The sequence below is a fragment of the Muscardinus avellanarius genome (genome assembly GCF_963383645.1).
Source record: "Muscardinus avellanarius genome assembly, chromosome: 3".
NCBI lineage: Eukaryota > Metazoa > Chordata > Mammalia > Rodentia > Gliridae > Muscardinus > Muscardinus avellanarius.
Window position 1 is genome coordinate 82,936,751 of NC_137788.1, and position 15,387 is coordinate 82,952,137.

General features: G+C 38.2%; 1 protein-coding gene and 1 pseudogene across 2 annotated transcripts in view; both read left to right on the top strand.

Annotated features, from left to right (window-relative positions):
* Positions 1 to 2,147: 2,147 nt before the first annotated feature.
* The window catches only part of CCDC18 (coiled-coil domain containing 18), a gene marked incomplete at its 3' end in the record, with an annotated part of 86,651 nt that continues 73,411 nt past the window's right edge, over positions 2,148 to 15,387 (top strand). Inside the window, exons 1-4 of the mRNA XM_080691472.1 lie at positions 2,148 to 2,341; positions 3,514 to 3,688; positions 8,617 to 8,778; positions 13,428 to 13,534. Of these exons, the coding sequence (XP_080547598.1) occupies positions 2,208 to 2,341; positions 3,514 to 3,688; positions 8,617 to 8,778; positions 13,428 to 13,534 (578 nt within the window). The 5' untranslated portion in view covers positions 2,148 to 2,207. The remainder of the gene's footprint in view (positions 2,342 to 3,513; positions 3,689 to 8,616; positions 8,779 to 13,427; positions 13,535 to 15,387) is intronic.
* On the top strand, positions 2,993 to 3,168 carry LOC308260602 (ATP synthase subunit ATP5MJ, mitochondrial-like; annotated as a pseudogene). Its single transcript has one exon. The product of its transcript is annotated as an ATP synthase subunit ATP5MJ, mitochondrial-like (transcript).

The following is a 15,387-nucleotide window of genomic DNA, read 5'->3' on the forward strand; positions in this document are numbered from 1 at the left end:
ATATTTTATTTGGAAACAGGGTCTCACTAAGTTGCTGAGAGCCTCACTAAGTAGCTGAGGCTGGCTTCAAACCCGTGCGATCCTCCTGTCTCAGCCTCCCAAGTGCGGGCATTACAAGCTTTTAACCTCTATATCTGGGAAATTTTGAGTGGAAATAAAGATAGTATACTAATTTAGCTTGAAGGAAAGAAAAAGCAGGCTAGTATACATCATTTATTCATTAAAACCTCGAAGTACTAGCGAGGCATTTTGAAGCATACTTGTAATCTCAGTACCTAGGAGGGTGAGGCAGGAGGATTGCAGAGTTGCAGCCAGCCTCAGCTACTTAGTGAGGCCCTCTGTAACTTAGTGAGATCCTGTTTCAAAATAAAGAATAAAAAATAGCTAAGAAGCCGGGCGTGGTGGCTCACGCTTGTAATCCCCGTTCCTGGGAGTTGGAGACAGGAGGATCGCGCAGGTTCAAAGCCAGCCTCGCTGGTTTAAGAGACCCTGTTTCCAAATAAAAAATATAAAAATAGGTCTGGGAGTGTAGCCTGGAGGTAAAAGGGTTCCATCCCCAGTACCACCAAAAAAAAAAAAAAAAAAAAGCTCAGAAGTAAAATGCTCCGGGATTCAGTTCCCAGTACTGAAAAACAAAAGCAAAATACAGAGCTTTTTTGGCTGGGCACAATGGCACAAACCTGTAATTCCAATACCTGAGAGGCTGGGATAGGAGGAGCTCAGGTTTGAGGCCTAGCATCTTAGACCTTGTTTCAAAATAAAAGAACAAAGTAGGGATGAGAGTCTAGCTCAGAGGTAAAACCCCTCTGTGTTCAATTCCCAGTACAAAAGAAAAGTGTGTGTGTGGGGGGGGGGAACTGGGAATGGTGGCACATGCTTGTAATCCCAGCATTTGGGAGGCTGAGACCAGAAGATCGCAGTTTGGGGACAGCCTCAGCTACTTAGTGAAGCCTTCCGCAACTTAGTGAGACCCTTTTTCAAAATTAAGAATAAAAAAATAGGGCAGGGCAGGGGTGTAGCTTGGAAGTACAATGCCCCTGGGTTAAAAAAAAAAAAAAGTCTAAACCAGGTGTGGTGGCGCATGCTTGTAATCCCAGTGCTTGGGAGGCTGAGACAGGAGGATCATGCAGGTTTGAAGCCAGCCTCAGCTACTTAGTGAGACCCTAAATTAAAAAAAAAAAAATATATATATATATATATATATATACATATACATATACATATATACAAATATATATATACAATATATATATTATATATATATATTTGGGAGTATAGTAGCCTGGAGGTAGAAAACCCCTGGGTTCCATCCCCAGTACCACCAAAAAAAAAGTCTTTAGATCCTCATGACTTGAATTCATATTTTGTTTTCACTTCCTCCACCCTTGAGTCCAAGTATTGGTTTCACCTTGAGGAAGTCTGATTTATGATTTCTTTATCATTAATGTGGAATAAAAAATACTTAGTTTACATGCTTATTAAGGTTACATGTTCTTAGAAAAGGGGAACTATAAGCCAGTCATGATGGCGCAGGCTTGTAATCCCAGTATTCGGGAGGTGGAGACTCGAGGATTGTGGTTCATGAACAGTCTCAGCTATTCAGTGAGGCCCTTTGTAACTCTGTGAGCCCGTTTCAAAAATAAAAAGACTAAAAACTAGGGCTGGGGATGTAGCTTGGAGGTATAATGCCCCTGGGTTCCATCCCCAGTACTGAAAAAAAAAAAAAAAAAAAAAGAAAGGGGGAGCTATAATTACTAGACCTTGGCTAAAATGAAAAGTTGATCCATTAATATTGTATTAAATTTGTGTGTGTGTGTGTGTGTGTGTGTGTGTGTGTGTGTGTGTGTTACTAGGGATTGAAACTAGGGGCATTCTACTCTGATCTTTACCCCTAGCTGTGTGTTTTATTTTTTATTTTGAAACAAGGTCTCATTAAGCCTCACTAAGTAACTGAGGCTGGCCACAAACCTGTGGTTCTCCTGTCTCAGACTCCCACATACTGGGATTATAAGTGCGCCACCACGCCCAGCCTTCTATTGAATTTTTCTTTATGACTTTACACTGCAGATAAATTTACCATTTTGGGTTTTGTTTTGTTTTGTTTTACATCATCATGAAAGAGTTCACATTTAAAATAGAAAAATAATGAATTAAATTCTATTACTGAGAATATTTTAACTGATACCATAGAATTTTTCAGGTAAGAAATGGAATCTAGTTCATCAGACTATTATAATAAAGACAATGAAGAAGAAAGTTTGCTTGCAAATGTTGCTTCCTTAAGACATGAACTGAAGATAACAGAATGGAGTTTGCAGAATTTAGGGGAAGAGTTATCCAGGTAAGTAAAATCACATGTAGAATTCAGAGTATGACTTTATCAATGTAAAATGTTTAGATTTCATTATTACATATTAAGTTTTTAATATGCCTTTGGAATAAGATAAAATTTTCTATACTTTTTTTTGGTGGTGGTACTAGGGATTGAACATAGAGGCATTCTACCTCTGAGTTAAACCCCCAGCCCTATTTTACTTTTATTTTGAAACAGGGTAGCTGGGCATGGTGGTGTACACTTATAATCCCAGTATTTGGGAGGCTGAGACAGTAGGATCAGTAGGTTTATGGACAGCCTCAGCTATTTAGTGAGGCACTCTGCAACTTAATGAGACCTTGTTTCAAAATAAAGAAGACAAAATAGGGCTGGGGGTATAGCTCGGAGGTAGAATGCCCAGTGGTTCAATCCCCAGTACAGGGGGGGAAAAACAAAGATACAGGGTCTTACTAAGTTGATGTGAAAGTCTTACTACTTTACAAAGCGAAGACTTCCCTTTATTAGTCTTTTATTCTGTTTTTAAATACTATGCAATCCCTACATAGATACTGTGGAAATACATAGATTGCTAGTTTAACATTAATTGTGATTTATTTAAAATTTAATGGAGGAGATATCCGGGAGTCTGCCGTGGCCTGAGCGATTGGTCCTGCCAAGATGTTTCAAACCATTACTAAAAAAATCTGGGTCCCTATGAAGCCCTACTACACCCAGGTTTACCAGGAGATTTGGATGGGAATGGGGCTGATGAGCTTCATCTTTATAAAATCAGGAGTGCTGATAAGAGAAGTAAAGCATTGAAAGGTCCTGCTCCTGCTCATGGTCATCATTAGCCAGCTGACTTGAGTACACATTAGAGGAAACTTCAGTCTGCCAGTAAATTTAAAGACGCCGTGTTAGATGGGAACACCGAGCTTCTCTATGCCTTTGTATAAGTACCATTTACTGTGTGGCACAAATGTTTCTGTGAGATGCACCACTAAATAAATAAATAAATAAATAAATAAATAAATAAATAAAATAAAATTTAATGGAACTATTACCTTACGTACATAACTATGGATGTGATTGTTAACATCATTTCTGGTTATTTTCTTTCTGTTTTCTTATTTACTCTATAGAAATCTGTAGTGAATACTTAAACTAAGAACTAAAATATACTTTTTTTTTCTCTCTAGTGTTAGTCCAAGTGAAAATTCTGATTATGCCTCTAATCCCTCAAGGTCTGAAAGACTCATCTTGGAAGATCTTGTTCAGCCTAGCCACCTGGGACTTTTGAATTATCCACCTTATAAAAAAGTTTGTAAGATGTCTGGTAGCAGTACTGATTTTCAAAAACAGCCAAGAGATAAGGTTATTGTTTTTAGACCTGTCTACTTAAACATAGTTTTCATTTTAGATTAATCTATTTAAGATATTTTTCTTTAAATAACTTATTTATTTTCCCATTGTCTTTTACTATAGTGTTTAAGAATTTAAATAAGATTGTTAGCGCCCGACGTGGTGGCGCATGCTTGTAATCCCCGCGCTTGGGAGGTGGAGACAGGAGGATCGTGCAGGTTTGAAGCCAGCCACGCTGGCGTAAGAGACCCTGTTTCAAAAATATAAAATAGGTCTGGGAGTGTAGCCTTGAGGTAGAAGGGCTTCCAGGAACCCCAGTACCACCAAAAAAAATAAATAAATAAAAATAAATTAATTAAATAAATATGATTGTTATCTTGGTGTATTGCTCTTTTTTATTTATTTTATTTTTTTAAATCCCTCTGAGTTACATACCCAGTCCTATTTTATTTTTTTATTTTGAAATAGGGTCTCACTAAGTTGTGGAAGACCTTACTAAGTTGCTGAGGCTGGCTGTGAACCTATAATCCTCCTCTCACCCTCCCAAGTACTTGGATTACAAGTGTGCACCAGCATGCCCAATTTATTCTGTTTTTAAAGTTCTATAGTTATTGCCTTTTTGCATTTAATATATAAATAATAATCTCTGATTATATTATTATTTCTTGTACATAACATTATTATTTAAGTAAAGTATATCCACCTTTTAGCCTGGGTTACAATCTTTGTAATAGCATGACAATATTTTTTTGAAGGAGAGTACTGGGGATTGAACCCTCTGGAGATTGATCTGCCTCTGAGCTAGACCTCCAGCCCTATTTTCTTATTTTGAAACAGTTTTACCAGGCGTGGTGTCCCTACCCTTGTATTCCTAGTATTTGAGAGTCTGAGACAAGAGAATGGAAGGTTCCTCAGCCTCAGCAACTTGTGAGGCCCTCTGTAACTTAGTGAGACTGTTTCAAAATAAAGAATAAAAAATCAAGCAGGGAGTGGAGCTCAGAGGTAGAATGCCCCTAGGTTCTATCCTCCCCCATTCCCTGAACCACAAAAAGAGTGGGGGAGGGAGGGGAGGAAGGAAGGAAGGAAAGAGAAAGAAAGAAAGAAAGAAAGAAAGAAAGAAAGAAAGAAAGAAAGAAAGAAAGAAAGAAAGAAGGAAGCAGATTGTCACAAAAGTGTGAGGTTCTTGCTAAGTTTCTGAGACTAGCCTGGAACTTGTGATCCTTCTGTCTTAGCCTACCAAGTACTGGGCTTACAGAGAACTCCGCCATGCCTGGCAGGATGGCACTATTCTCCTTTTATTATCCCTAAGGTTATCAATGGTGTTTCTTGGTCTAGAACTTCTCTTTCCTTTCTATCATATTATCTGTCTCCTATGTTTGCCTTTCTTCCTTACTTAATCCTTTAACCTCACTTTCTACTCTCCTTATTTTTTATTCCCTCATCCCCAATAGGGTTTCCTATGCACATCATGATATTTTTTGGTAAAGATTTACTCATTTTGCTTCAGAAAGCCAACCTTTAAGAGATTTTTGTCTTCTTTCTTTCCTTTTTTTTTTTTTTTTTTTTGTGGTGCTGGGGATTGAACCCAGGGGTATTCTACCTCCGAGCTAGCTCCAAGCCTGATTTTTTATTCTTTATTTTGATACAGGGTCTCACTAAGTTATGGAGGGCCTCATCAAGTAGCTGAGGCTGGCTGTAAACCTATGGACCCTCCTGTCTCAGCCTCCTGAGTATTGGAATTACAAGTATGCGCTACCACACCCAGCTCTTTTTTTTTCTTTTTGGTGGTCATACTGGGGATTGAACCCAGGGGTATTCTACCTCTGAGGTACACCCCTAGCTCTTTTTTATTTTTTGTTTTGAAACAGGATCTTGCTAGGTTGCTGAAAGTCTCCCTAAATTTCTGAGGCTGCAATACTCCTGTATTAGCTTCCCAATTACTGGGAGTACAGGCATATGCCACCACACCTAGCTGGAAATTTTTTATGTTTTATTATTTTTGCGGTACTAGGGATTGAACCCAGGGGAATTCTACCTCCAGACTACACCCCCAGCCTTATTTTTTATTCTTTATTTTTATTTTTATTTTTATTTTTTGGTGGTACTGGGGGTGGAACCCAGGGGCTTTTCTACCTCTGGGCTATACTCCCAGACCTATTTTATACTTTTTTTAAATTTGGAAACAGGGTCTCACTAAGTTACTGAGAGCCTCACTAAGTAGCTGAGGCTGGCTTCAAATCTGTGCTATCCTCCTGTCTCAGCTTCCCAAGCGCAGGGAATACAAGTGTGCGCCACCACACTTGGCATATTCTTTATTTTGAAACAGGGTCTCAGTTGCAGAGAGTCTCACTAAGTAGAGGAGGCTGGCCTCAAACCTAGATCCTCCTGTCTCAGCCTCCCAAGTACTAGGATTACAAGCATGTGCCACCACACCTGGCTGAGATTTTCTTATTTTAAGGTGTTGTATAATGAGACTATTTAGGTCTATATTTGAGAAAATTATAAATTTCATATATACAAAGACTCTGTAATTCTGGGACCTTTGTCCTTATTGTAATACAAATTGCTGATCGTTCTTATTGTATATATGCCATGGTTGAAACATTTTTTTTCCCACAAGTAAAATCAAAAGACAAATCAGAAATTGAAGGGAAAAAATATACTGGTACTAATTACTGAAGACAAAAGGCTAATGTGTAGTATGTAAAGAGCTACTAGAAAATGTGAAAAAGATCATTAACCCATTGGGCAAAAGCATGAATGGAAAAAGAAATGAAAATAATGTTCAAGCAAATGAAAGGTGTTTCATTTCACTTAAATAAAGAGAAATTTACATTTTTTTTTAAGTACTGGGGATGGAACCAGGGGCATTCTACCTCTGAGCTACACCCCCCACCCCTATTTCTTTCTTTCTTTCTTTCTTTCTTTCTTTCTTTCTTTCTTTCTTTCTTTCTTTCTTTCTTTTCATGGTAATGGGGATGGAACCCAGGGGACTTCTACCTCCGGGCTACACTCCCAGACCTATTTTTTATATTTTTTCATTTGGAAACAGGGTCTCTTAAGCCATCTGAGGCTGGCTTGGAACCTGCATGATCCTCCTGTCTCCGCCTCCCAAGCTTGGGGATTACAAGCATGCGCCACCATGCCCGGCTTATTCTTTATTTTGAAACAGGGTCTCACTATGTTGCAGAGGGCCTCACTAAATAGCTGAGGCTGCCCTTGAACTGCGATCCTCCAGTCTCAGCCTCCCAATTGCTGGGATTACAAGTGTGGGCCACCACGCCCGGCTCTTTTAATAAGAGAATTTTAAAATGAAACAAAGTACTAGTTCATTCCTATCACATTGTTAAACATCCAGATGTTTGACATTGTCTTTTTGTGGTGGTTTTGAGGGATATATAATGCTAGTGGACTTCCAAATGATGTAACTCCTCTGGAGCAGTATTTGGCAAATTTTCCCCGGAAAACCATCCTATAGATAAATTTATAAAGTACAAAATGGAGAAGTGTTCTAACAAAAGATTAGAAATAGCTTCAGTGACCAGTAATAGGTGATAGTGTGAATAATTTATGGTTTATCCATGCAGTGGAAAACTATTCAGTTAAAGTAGAGAGAAAAAGAGAACATGAGTTTCTCATATTTATTAAGGAATGATTAGTATATTTTATTCAATTAAAAATGCAAGGTACAGAATATTGGCAAGGGAGGCTGAGAAAGGAGGATGGCAGGTTTGCGCCCAGCCTCAGCTACTTAGTGAGGCTCTCCGCATCTTAGACCCTGTTTCAAAATAAAAAGTAAAAACTAGGGCTGGGGGTGAAGCTCATAGTAGAATGCCCTTTGGTTCAATAACCAGTACTGCAAAAATAAAAATAAAAAAGTGAAAGTATCTAAATAATGATTATTGAGTTGGGTGTGGTGGCACATGCTTGTAATCCCAGTAGTTGCAAGACTGAGACAGGAGAATTGCAGGTTTGTGGCCAGCCTCAGCTACTTAGTGAGTCCCTCTGCAACTCAGTGAGACCCTGTTTCAAAATAAAGAATTAAAAATAGCTGGGTGTGGTGATGCATGCTTGAAATCCCAGCATTCGGGAGGCTGGCACAGGATCGTGGTTCGCGGACAGCCTCAGCTACTTAGTGAGGCCTTCCACAACTCAGTGAGACCCTGTTTCAAAAATAAAGAATAAAAAAATAGGGCTGGGGTGTAACTCGGAGGTAGAATGCCCCTGGGTTCTATCCTCAGTACCGCAAAAAAAAGAATAAAATGTAAGAGCTAGGCCGGGCATGGTGGCGCACGCTTGTAATCCCTGCGCTTGGGAGGCTGAGACAGGAGGATCGCATGGGTTCGAAGCCAGCCTCAGCTACTTAGTGAGGCTTTCAGCAACTTAGACCCTGCTTCCAAATAAAATATAAAAAAGGTCTGGGAGTATAGCCCGGAGGTAGAAAGCTTCTGAGTTCCACCCCCAGTACCACCAAAAAAAAAGTAGAGCTAGGGGTGTAGCTTGGAGGTAGAATGCCAGAGGTCCCCCCCCAGTACTGCAAATATATATATATAATGTTAAAGACTATGATAGTGTATGTATAGATTAAAGAATACTTTTTATCTCATTTTGTTGGGCACTTGGGTTCTTTCCATTTTTTGTCTAATGGTCAGTGTAGTTAGGAAGATTTTTACATCTTTAGTACAAAAGTATAAAACTTTTTATTAGATTTATATGCAGGAGAAATATTGTTGGTTTTAGCATCAGCTTTATTGGATTATACCAGTTTTAACAAACTGTACCAGTATTTTCCAAGTTGTACTTAATGTATACCTCTGTCTCATGTATTTTCACCAAGTATTTTAACTTATTTTTCTAATGTGCTAGGTCATTTCAGTGTATCATTATGCGTCATTTTTATGTAACGTATTCAAAATAGATTGCTCTTTTTTTATTTTCAGGTGCCTTTTTCATCTTCTGCTCCTGTGGATCAGGAAATTAAAAACCTTCGAGAGAAACTTAATAAACTTAGGCAACAGAATACTTGTTTGGTCACACAGAATCATTCTTTGATGACTAAAATGGAATCTATCCACTATGAATTGACACAATCAAAAGCAAAAGTATGTATCTGGAAGAAATAAGCATAAGCAGGAAATAGTTGAAATCATTGTAAGATTTATAATTGGAAAAATAGTCTATTGCTTTAATGTGTTATATATAAGAATTTTTTTTTTTTTTTTTTTTTTTTTGGTGGTACTGGGGTTTCTGGAAACCCTTCTTCCTTTGGGCTACACTCCCAGACCTATTTTTTATATTTTTATTTGGAAACAGGGTCTCTTAAGCCAGCGCAGCTGGCTTCAAACCTGCGCGATCCTCCTATCTCTGCCTACCAAGCGCGGGGATTACAAGCGTGCGCCACCACGCCCGGCTATAAGAATTTTTATTATGATAATATTGACATATTTTGAAATTTTATATCTGAAAATGATTTAGGAGGAATATATAGCTTTTGCATTTAAAGAAATTAGCTTCTTCAAATGTAGGATTACTAATTTTGGGAGTTTTTTTCCTCTTCTTTGTACAAGGGATTGAACCAAGGAGCAATATACCTCTGAGCCATATCCCCAGCCCATTTTATTTATTTATTTGTTTATTTATTTAGTGTGTGTGTGTGTGTGTGTGTGTTACTGGGGATAGAACCCAGGGTCTTTCTACTGCTGGGCTACACTCTCAGACCTTTTTTATATTTTATTTGGAAACAGGGTCTCACTAAGTTGCTGAGAGCCTCACTAACTAGCTGAGGCTGGCTTTGAACCTGCGTGATCCTTCTATCACAGCATCTCAAGTACTGGGATTCCAAGTGTGTATCACCATGCCCAGCTCTTTTTATTATTTATTTATTTATTTATTTATTTATTTATTTATTTATTTATTTTGGCAATACTGGGGGATGGAACCCAGGGTCATTCTACCTCTGAGCTACACCCCCAGTCCTATTTTTTACTCTTTATATTTTTTGAAACAGGGTCTCACTGAATTGCAAAGGGCCTCACTAAGTAGCTGAGGCTGTCCTTGAACCGTGATCCTCCGGTCTCTACCTCCTGAATGCTATGATTACAAATGTGCACCACCAAGCCCAGCTTATTTTTTAGTTTTGATGCAGGATCTCATTAAATTGCTGGAGATCTTGCTGAATTGCTGAGCCTGGCCTCCATCCTGCATTCCTCCTGTTTCAGACTCCCAAGTACTGGGATTACAGACATGAGCCACTACACCTGACTATATTTTTTATACAAAGGAAATATAGCTTATTTATCTTCCATTTCAAAAGAATACATTCTCATTTTCGAAAACTTAAAAAGTAGAAAAAAGAAGTAGGAGAAAAATCACCTAAAGGTCTTATCTAGTTTATTACATGGTTGAATCCAGACTGTTTTGAATAGTTTGGGTTTTTCTATGTTTTTTACTTCATATACAGTCTAAGCTGCTGCCTTTTTTCTTTTTTTGTGATGCTTGAGATTGAACCCAGCTGAGGCTGTCCACGAACTGCGATCCCCCTGTCTCAGCCTCCCAAGTACTGGGATTACAAGTGTGTGCCACCACTCCTGGCTCTATTTTTTATTTTGAAAGTTTTTCACTAGGTTGTGGAGTCTGGATCCTCTTGTCTTGGCCTCCCAAATACCACATTGGCTACAAGCTAGTTAATATATCCAATGGTTGAAAAACACTAAAGAGGAATACACTTATGCATATAGTTCCTAGATTTGCTTTTTGGATTTTTTTTGGAGGGGGGTATACTGGTTGTTGAACCCAGAAACATGCCTCCAGGCTACTCACCTCCAACCCAATTTTATTTCTTTGGAAATAGAGTCTTACTAGATTGGTGAGAGCCTTGCTAAATTGCCAAGTCTGGCTTTGAACCTGTAATCCTCCTGTCTCGGCCTCCTAAGTACTGGGATTACAAGTGTGCACCACAACGCCTGGCTCCCAGGTTAAGTTTTTACAAAGAGTGCACATGTCTTTCTGTGTGTTTGTGTGTATATAAATCTACATATGAAATACATTAGGAAAGAAATGACTGCTTCATACTGTTGTTAACTTTAAGAGGAACTGGAAAGTTAGCATGACTTTCACTGTTTACTTTTAGTGGTCTAACTTCCATCTACCTATCCCTTTTTTTTTTTTTTTTTTTTTTTTGCTGTGGTACTGGGGGTGGAACCCAGGGGCTTTTCTACCTTTGAGCTATACTCCCAGACCTATTTTATACTTTATTTGGAAACAGGGTCTCACTAAGTTTCTGAGAACCTCACTAAGTAGCTGAGGCTGGCTTCAAACCTGTGCAATCCTCCTGTCTCAGCCTCTCAAGCACTGGGATTACAACCGTGTACCACCACACCCAACGCTATCTATCCATTTTATAGTCATGATAACTAGTTTTTAGTAGTGGAGTTATGAGAAATCTTTATTTTCTATTTTTCAAAATGAAAAAGAGCTGAGCATGGTAGCGGATGCTTGTAATCCCAGCTTTTGGGAGACTGGGACAGGAGGATCATGGTTCGAGGATAGCCTCAGCTACTTAGTGAGGTCCTTTGCAACTCAGTGAGAACCTGCTTCAAAATAAAGAATAAAAAATAGGGCTGGGTGTGTAGATTGCAGGTAGAATCCCCCTGGGTTCCATCCCCAGTGCCGAAAAAAAAAAAAAAAGCCAGATGTGGTGCGCACTTGTAATCCCAGTACTTTGGAGACTGAGACAGGAGGATCACAGGTTGGAAACCAGTCTCAGCTATTCGTGAGGCTCTCTGCAACTTAGACCCTGTTTCAAATAAAAAAGGAATAAAAATGAGTTTGGGGTGTACCTTGGAGTTAGAATGCCCTTGAGTTCAATCCCTTATCAAGCAAAAAAAAAAAAAAAAAAGGTATGAAACTATTTTGGTGGTCCAGGATGTAGCTCAGTGGCAAAGTACTTGCTTTGCAGGTGTAGCACTCTGGGTTGGATTCCTGGTTCCCAAAAGACAAAAGAACCCCTTTAAAACTGTTTTGGTACTTGGGATAGATTTCCAGAGGCAGAATGACTAAAATCATAAATGCAGCTGGGCATAGTGGGGCATACCTATAATCCCAGTACTTAGGAGGCTGAGATAGGATAGGTTTGAAACCAGCATCAGCAGTAGTGAGATTCTCAGCAGCTTAGCAAGACCTTGTTTTAAAAAGGTGGGAGGGGAAGGGATTAGATCTTGCCCCAGTACCACCAAAAGTATATAAATAAATAAATAAATAAATAAATGCTCATTTTGAGTCAAAAGAGAGATTTAATAACCACTGAACTAATATGATTTTGAACCTTTCTTTTTAGGATATAAACATCAGTGGTTTCTAAGCAGTAACAGGCATTGGTATTTTATTCCATTTGACAGATTTTTTTTTTTTTTTTTTTTTTTTTTTTTTTTTTTTTTTTTTTAGTACTGGGGCATTTTAACTTCAAGATACACCATGCCTGGCTCATGATAGCATAACTTGCTTAAATAAAATATTTTTTAGGAAAGTTGCCTTTTTCAGAACAGTTCAGAGCCTTTCCTTCCCACCCCCTTTGGTACTTATTGGGTACTGACCCCAGGAACTACCACTGAGCTACATAGTTCAGAGCCCTTTCCTCCCTATTGGTTATGGATAGTGAACCCAGGGACTGTACTACTGAGCTACATCTCCAGCCCTATTTTTTATTTTTTTATTTTGAAACAGTGTCTTACTAGGTAGACGATAGTCTCACTTCTTGTCTGTCTGTGTTATCTAGTTTTTCTCTATTGAGAATGTGATCTTATTTATTTATTTATTTATTTATTTATTTTTTGCAGGTCTGGGGATGGAACTCAGGGGCATTTGACCTCCGAGATACACCCCTATTTTTTATTCTTTATTTTGAAACCAGATCTCACTGAGTTGCAGAGGGTCTCACTAAGTAGCTGAGGCTGTCCCCGAACCGTGATCCTCTGGTCTCAGCCTCCCGAATGCTGGGATTACAAGCGCGTGCCCCACACCCGGCAGAATGTGATTTTAAATGAAGTTTTTAAGCCAGGAATGATGGTACACACTTGTAATCCCAGTAGTTAGGAGGCTGAGAACCAGAGGATGGTAGGTTCAAGGTCAGCCTAGCAACTTAGGCCCTCCAAAATTTAGTGAAAGCTTGTTTTTAAAATAAAAGAATAGCCAGGCGTGGTGGCGCACCCTTGTAATCCCCGCGCTTGGGAGGCAGAGACAGTTCTAAATTAAAAAAAAAAGTATAAAATAGGTCTGGGAGTGTAGCCTGGAAGTAGAAGGGTTTCCAGGAACCCCAGTACCACTAAAAAGAAAAGAAAAGAAAAGAATAAAGTAGGGCTTGGGGTAGAGCTAAGAGGTAGACTGTCCCTGTGTTCCATACCAGTACCACACACACACCAAAATAAAAAGAGATTTTTAAATAATAAAAATAAAATATTTTATATTTTTCTAATTTATGTGAAATTAATCTTTCTAGATGATGTCAGTAGATTTTTTTCTCAAATAGCTAGTCAGTTATACTGGGATATTAATTTAGGATAACAGTAGGATCCTATATACTGAGACTGTCTTGTGATGACGTGCCCATTCCTTTGTTGCTCAAAGGAATAAATAGGATGAGAAATTACATTTGACCACTGACTAGGGAGTCTTACTGAACCCACTCATCTGACAAGAAAAATACTAGGGAATCAAATAGATTATTTTAAAGAAAGGACTGTATTTTATGTTTCAGGTTTCTATGCTTGAGTCTGTTCAGCAACAGGCAGCCAATATCCCTATCTTAGAAGAACAGATTATAAATTTGGAAGCAGAAGTTTCAGCTCAAGATAAAGTTTTGAGGTAAATATACTTCTTACAGCCTTGTTTTTACTTCCTATTTATGTTTGTTATATCTTGTTAAAACTTGTCCTTTATCCTCACTCGTGTAAATCTACAATGATTTAATAGTGTCCAGGTGTCTTAAACTTTGTGAATCTATACTTAGTCCTAACTCCTCTTCATTGCAGGTTACATGTAGTATATAAGGGTCTTATATAAGAATAAATGTAAACTGAGGTGCTCATTAGCATGCTTTTATTAAATATGAATTAGTTCATTTCTTGTCCTGTATAGTAATATATGCTCAGTGATTCAAAAGATACAAGAAAAGAGTAAAATACAAGGAATCAGGTATCATTTATTCTTCTCTTCTGCCATGAATAAAATGGCAGATTCATGTATACAACAATATAGCATATTATGTTACTTGAGTGATTCTCAAAGTACAGTTCTAGGACTAGCAGTATTAGTATCAACTGGCAATTTGTTAGAAATGCAAATTCTCAGCTTCTTTCTCAGGTTTATTATGCCACAAACTGGTAGGTGGGGCTCAGAAATCTGTGCTGTACAACAGGTTCTGCAGATGATTTTGACGTGTACTACAGTAGTTTTCAAGTCCATCACTTTTGTAATATTTTTGTAATACATTCATGAAATTTAAATTTAACATATTTAAAATTTAGATATTTTATAATTTTGGTTATTGTGAATTTGTTCCCATTTCATTCATTTCCTAATATATGGGAAAGCTACTCATTGTTTTCTTTTTTGTGGTAGTAGGGATTGAATCTAGGGGCATTCTACCTTTGAGCTATACCCCAGCCCAGTTGCTGAGGGTCTCACTAAGTTGCTGAGGCTGATTTCAAACCTGCAATCCTCCTGTCTCAACCTCCCAAGTACTGGCATCACAGGTATCACGCCCAAATGCTACTGATTTTTTTTTTTCGGATTTTTAAAAAGTCAAAGTTTATTATAATCAAGAGACAATGGAGAAAAACTCAGGTTCATCATATATCAAAGGATCATCTTATATACAAGTATTCAGTATGCCTTTTTTTAAATTTATTTTTATTGGTGCATTTTAGAAATGCTACTGATTTTTTAAAATGTTTCCCAGGATAGACCATTTTGATTTTCCTCAGTTTCCTAGATAGCTAATGATATCAGCAAATAAAGAAAAATTTGTTATTTTTTCAATATTTATACTGATTGCTTCTTTATTTTTTACTTTTCATATTGTATAAAACTATTCAGAAAAATCTTCAGGTGTGCTGGTGTAATAATCATCTCATGAACTGCATGCTTCTACAATATGAGAGTGAAATATGATGTGAGCTTTTATTTCACATTTGATGAAAGCATTCTTTTATCCCTTAAAATAAAAACTTAGTTGGCAAATGATAAATATGCCTTTTTGTTGTGTATTTGTTTCTCTCTTTCTCTTTCTCACTTTTTTTTTCTTTTTTTGGTTCTATGGATTAATCCCTGAGTCATTCTACTTCTGCTCTTACCCCCAGACCTTTTCATTTTTTATTTTGAAACAGAGTCTCACTAAGTTACTGAGGTTAGCCTTAAACCTGTGATCCAGCCAGGCGTGGTGGCGCACGCTTGTAATCCCAGCATTTGGGAGGCTGAGACCGGAGGATTGCAGTTTGCGGACAGCCTCAGCTACTTAGTGAGGCCTTCTGCAACTCAGTGAGACTCTGTTTCAAAATCAAGATTAAAAAACAGGTTAGAGGGTGTAGCTCAGAGGTCAGATGCCCTTGGGTTCCATCCCCAGACCCGCAAAACAAAACAAAACAAAACCTGTGATCCTCCTGTCTCAGCCTCCCAAGTACTGGGATTACAGGTATATGCCACGATACCTGGTTTGT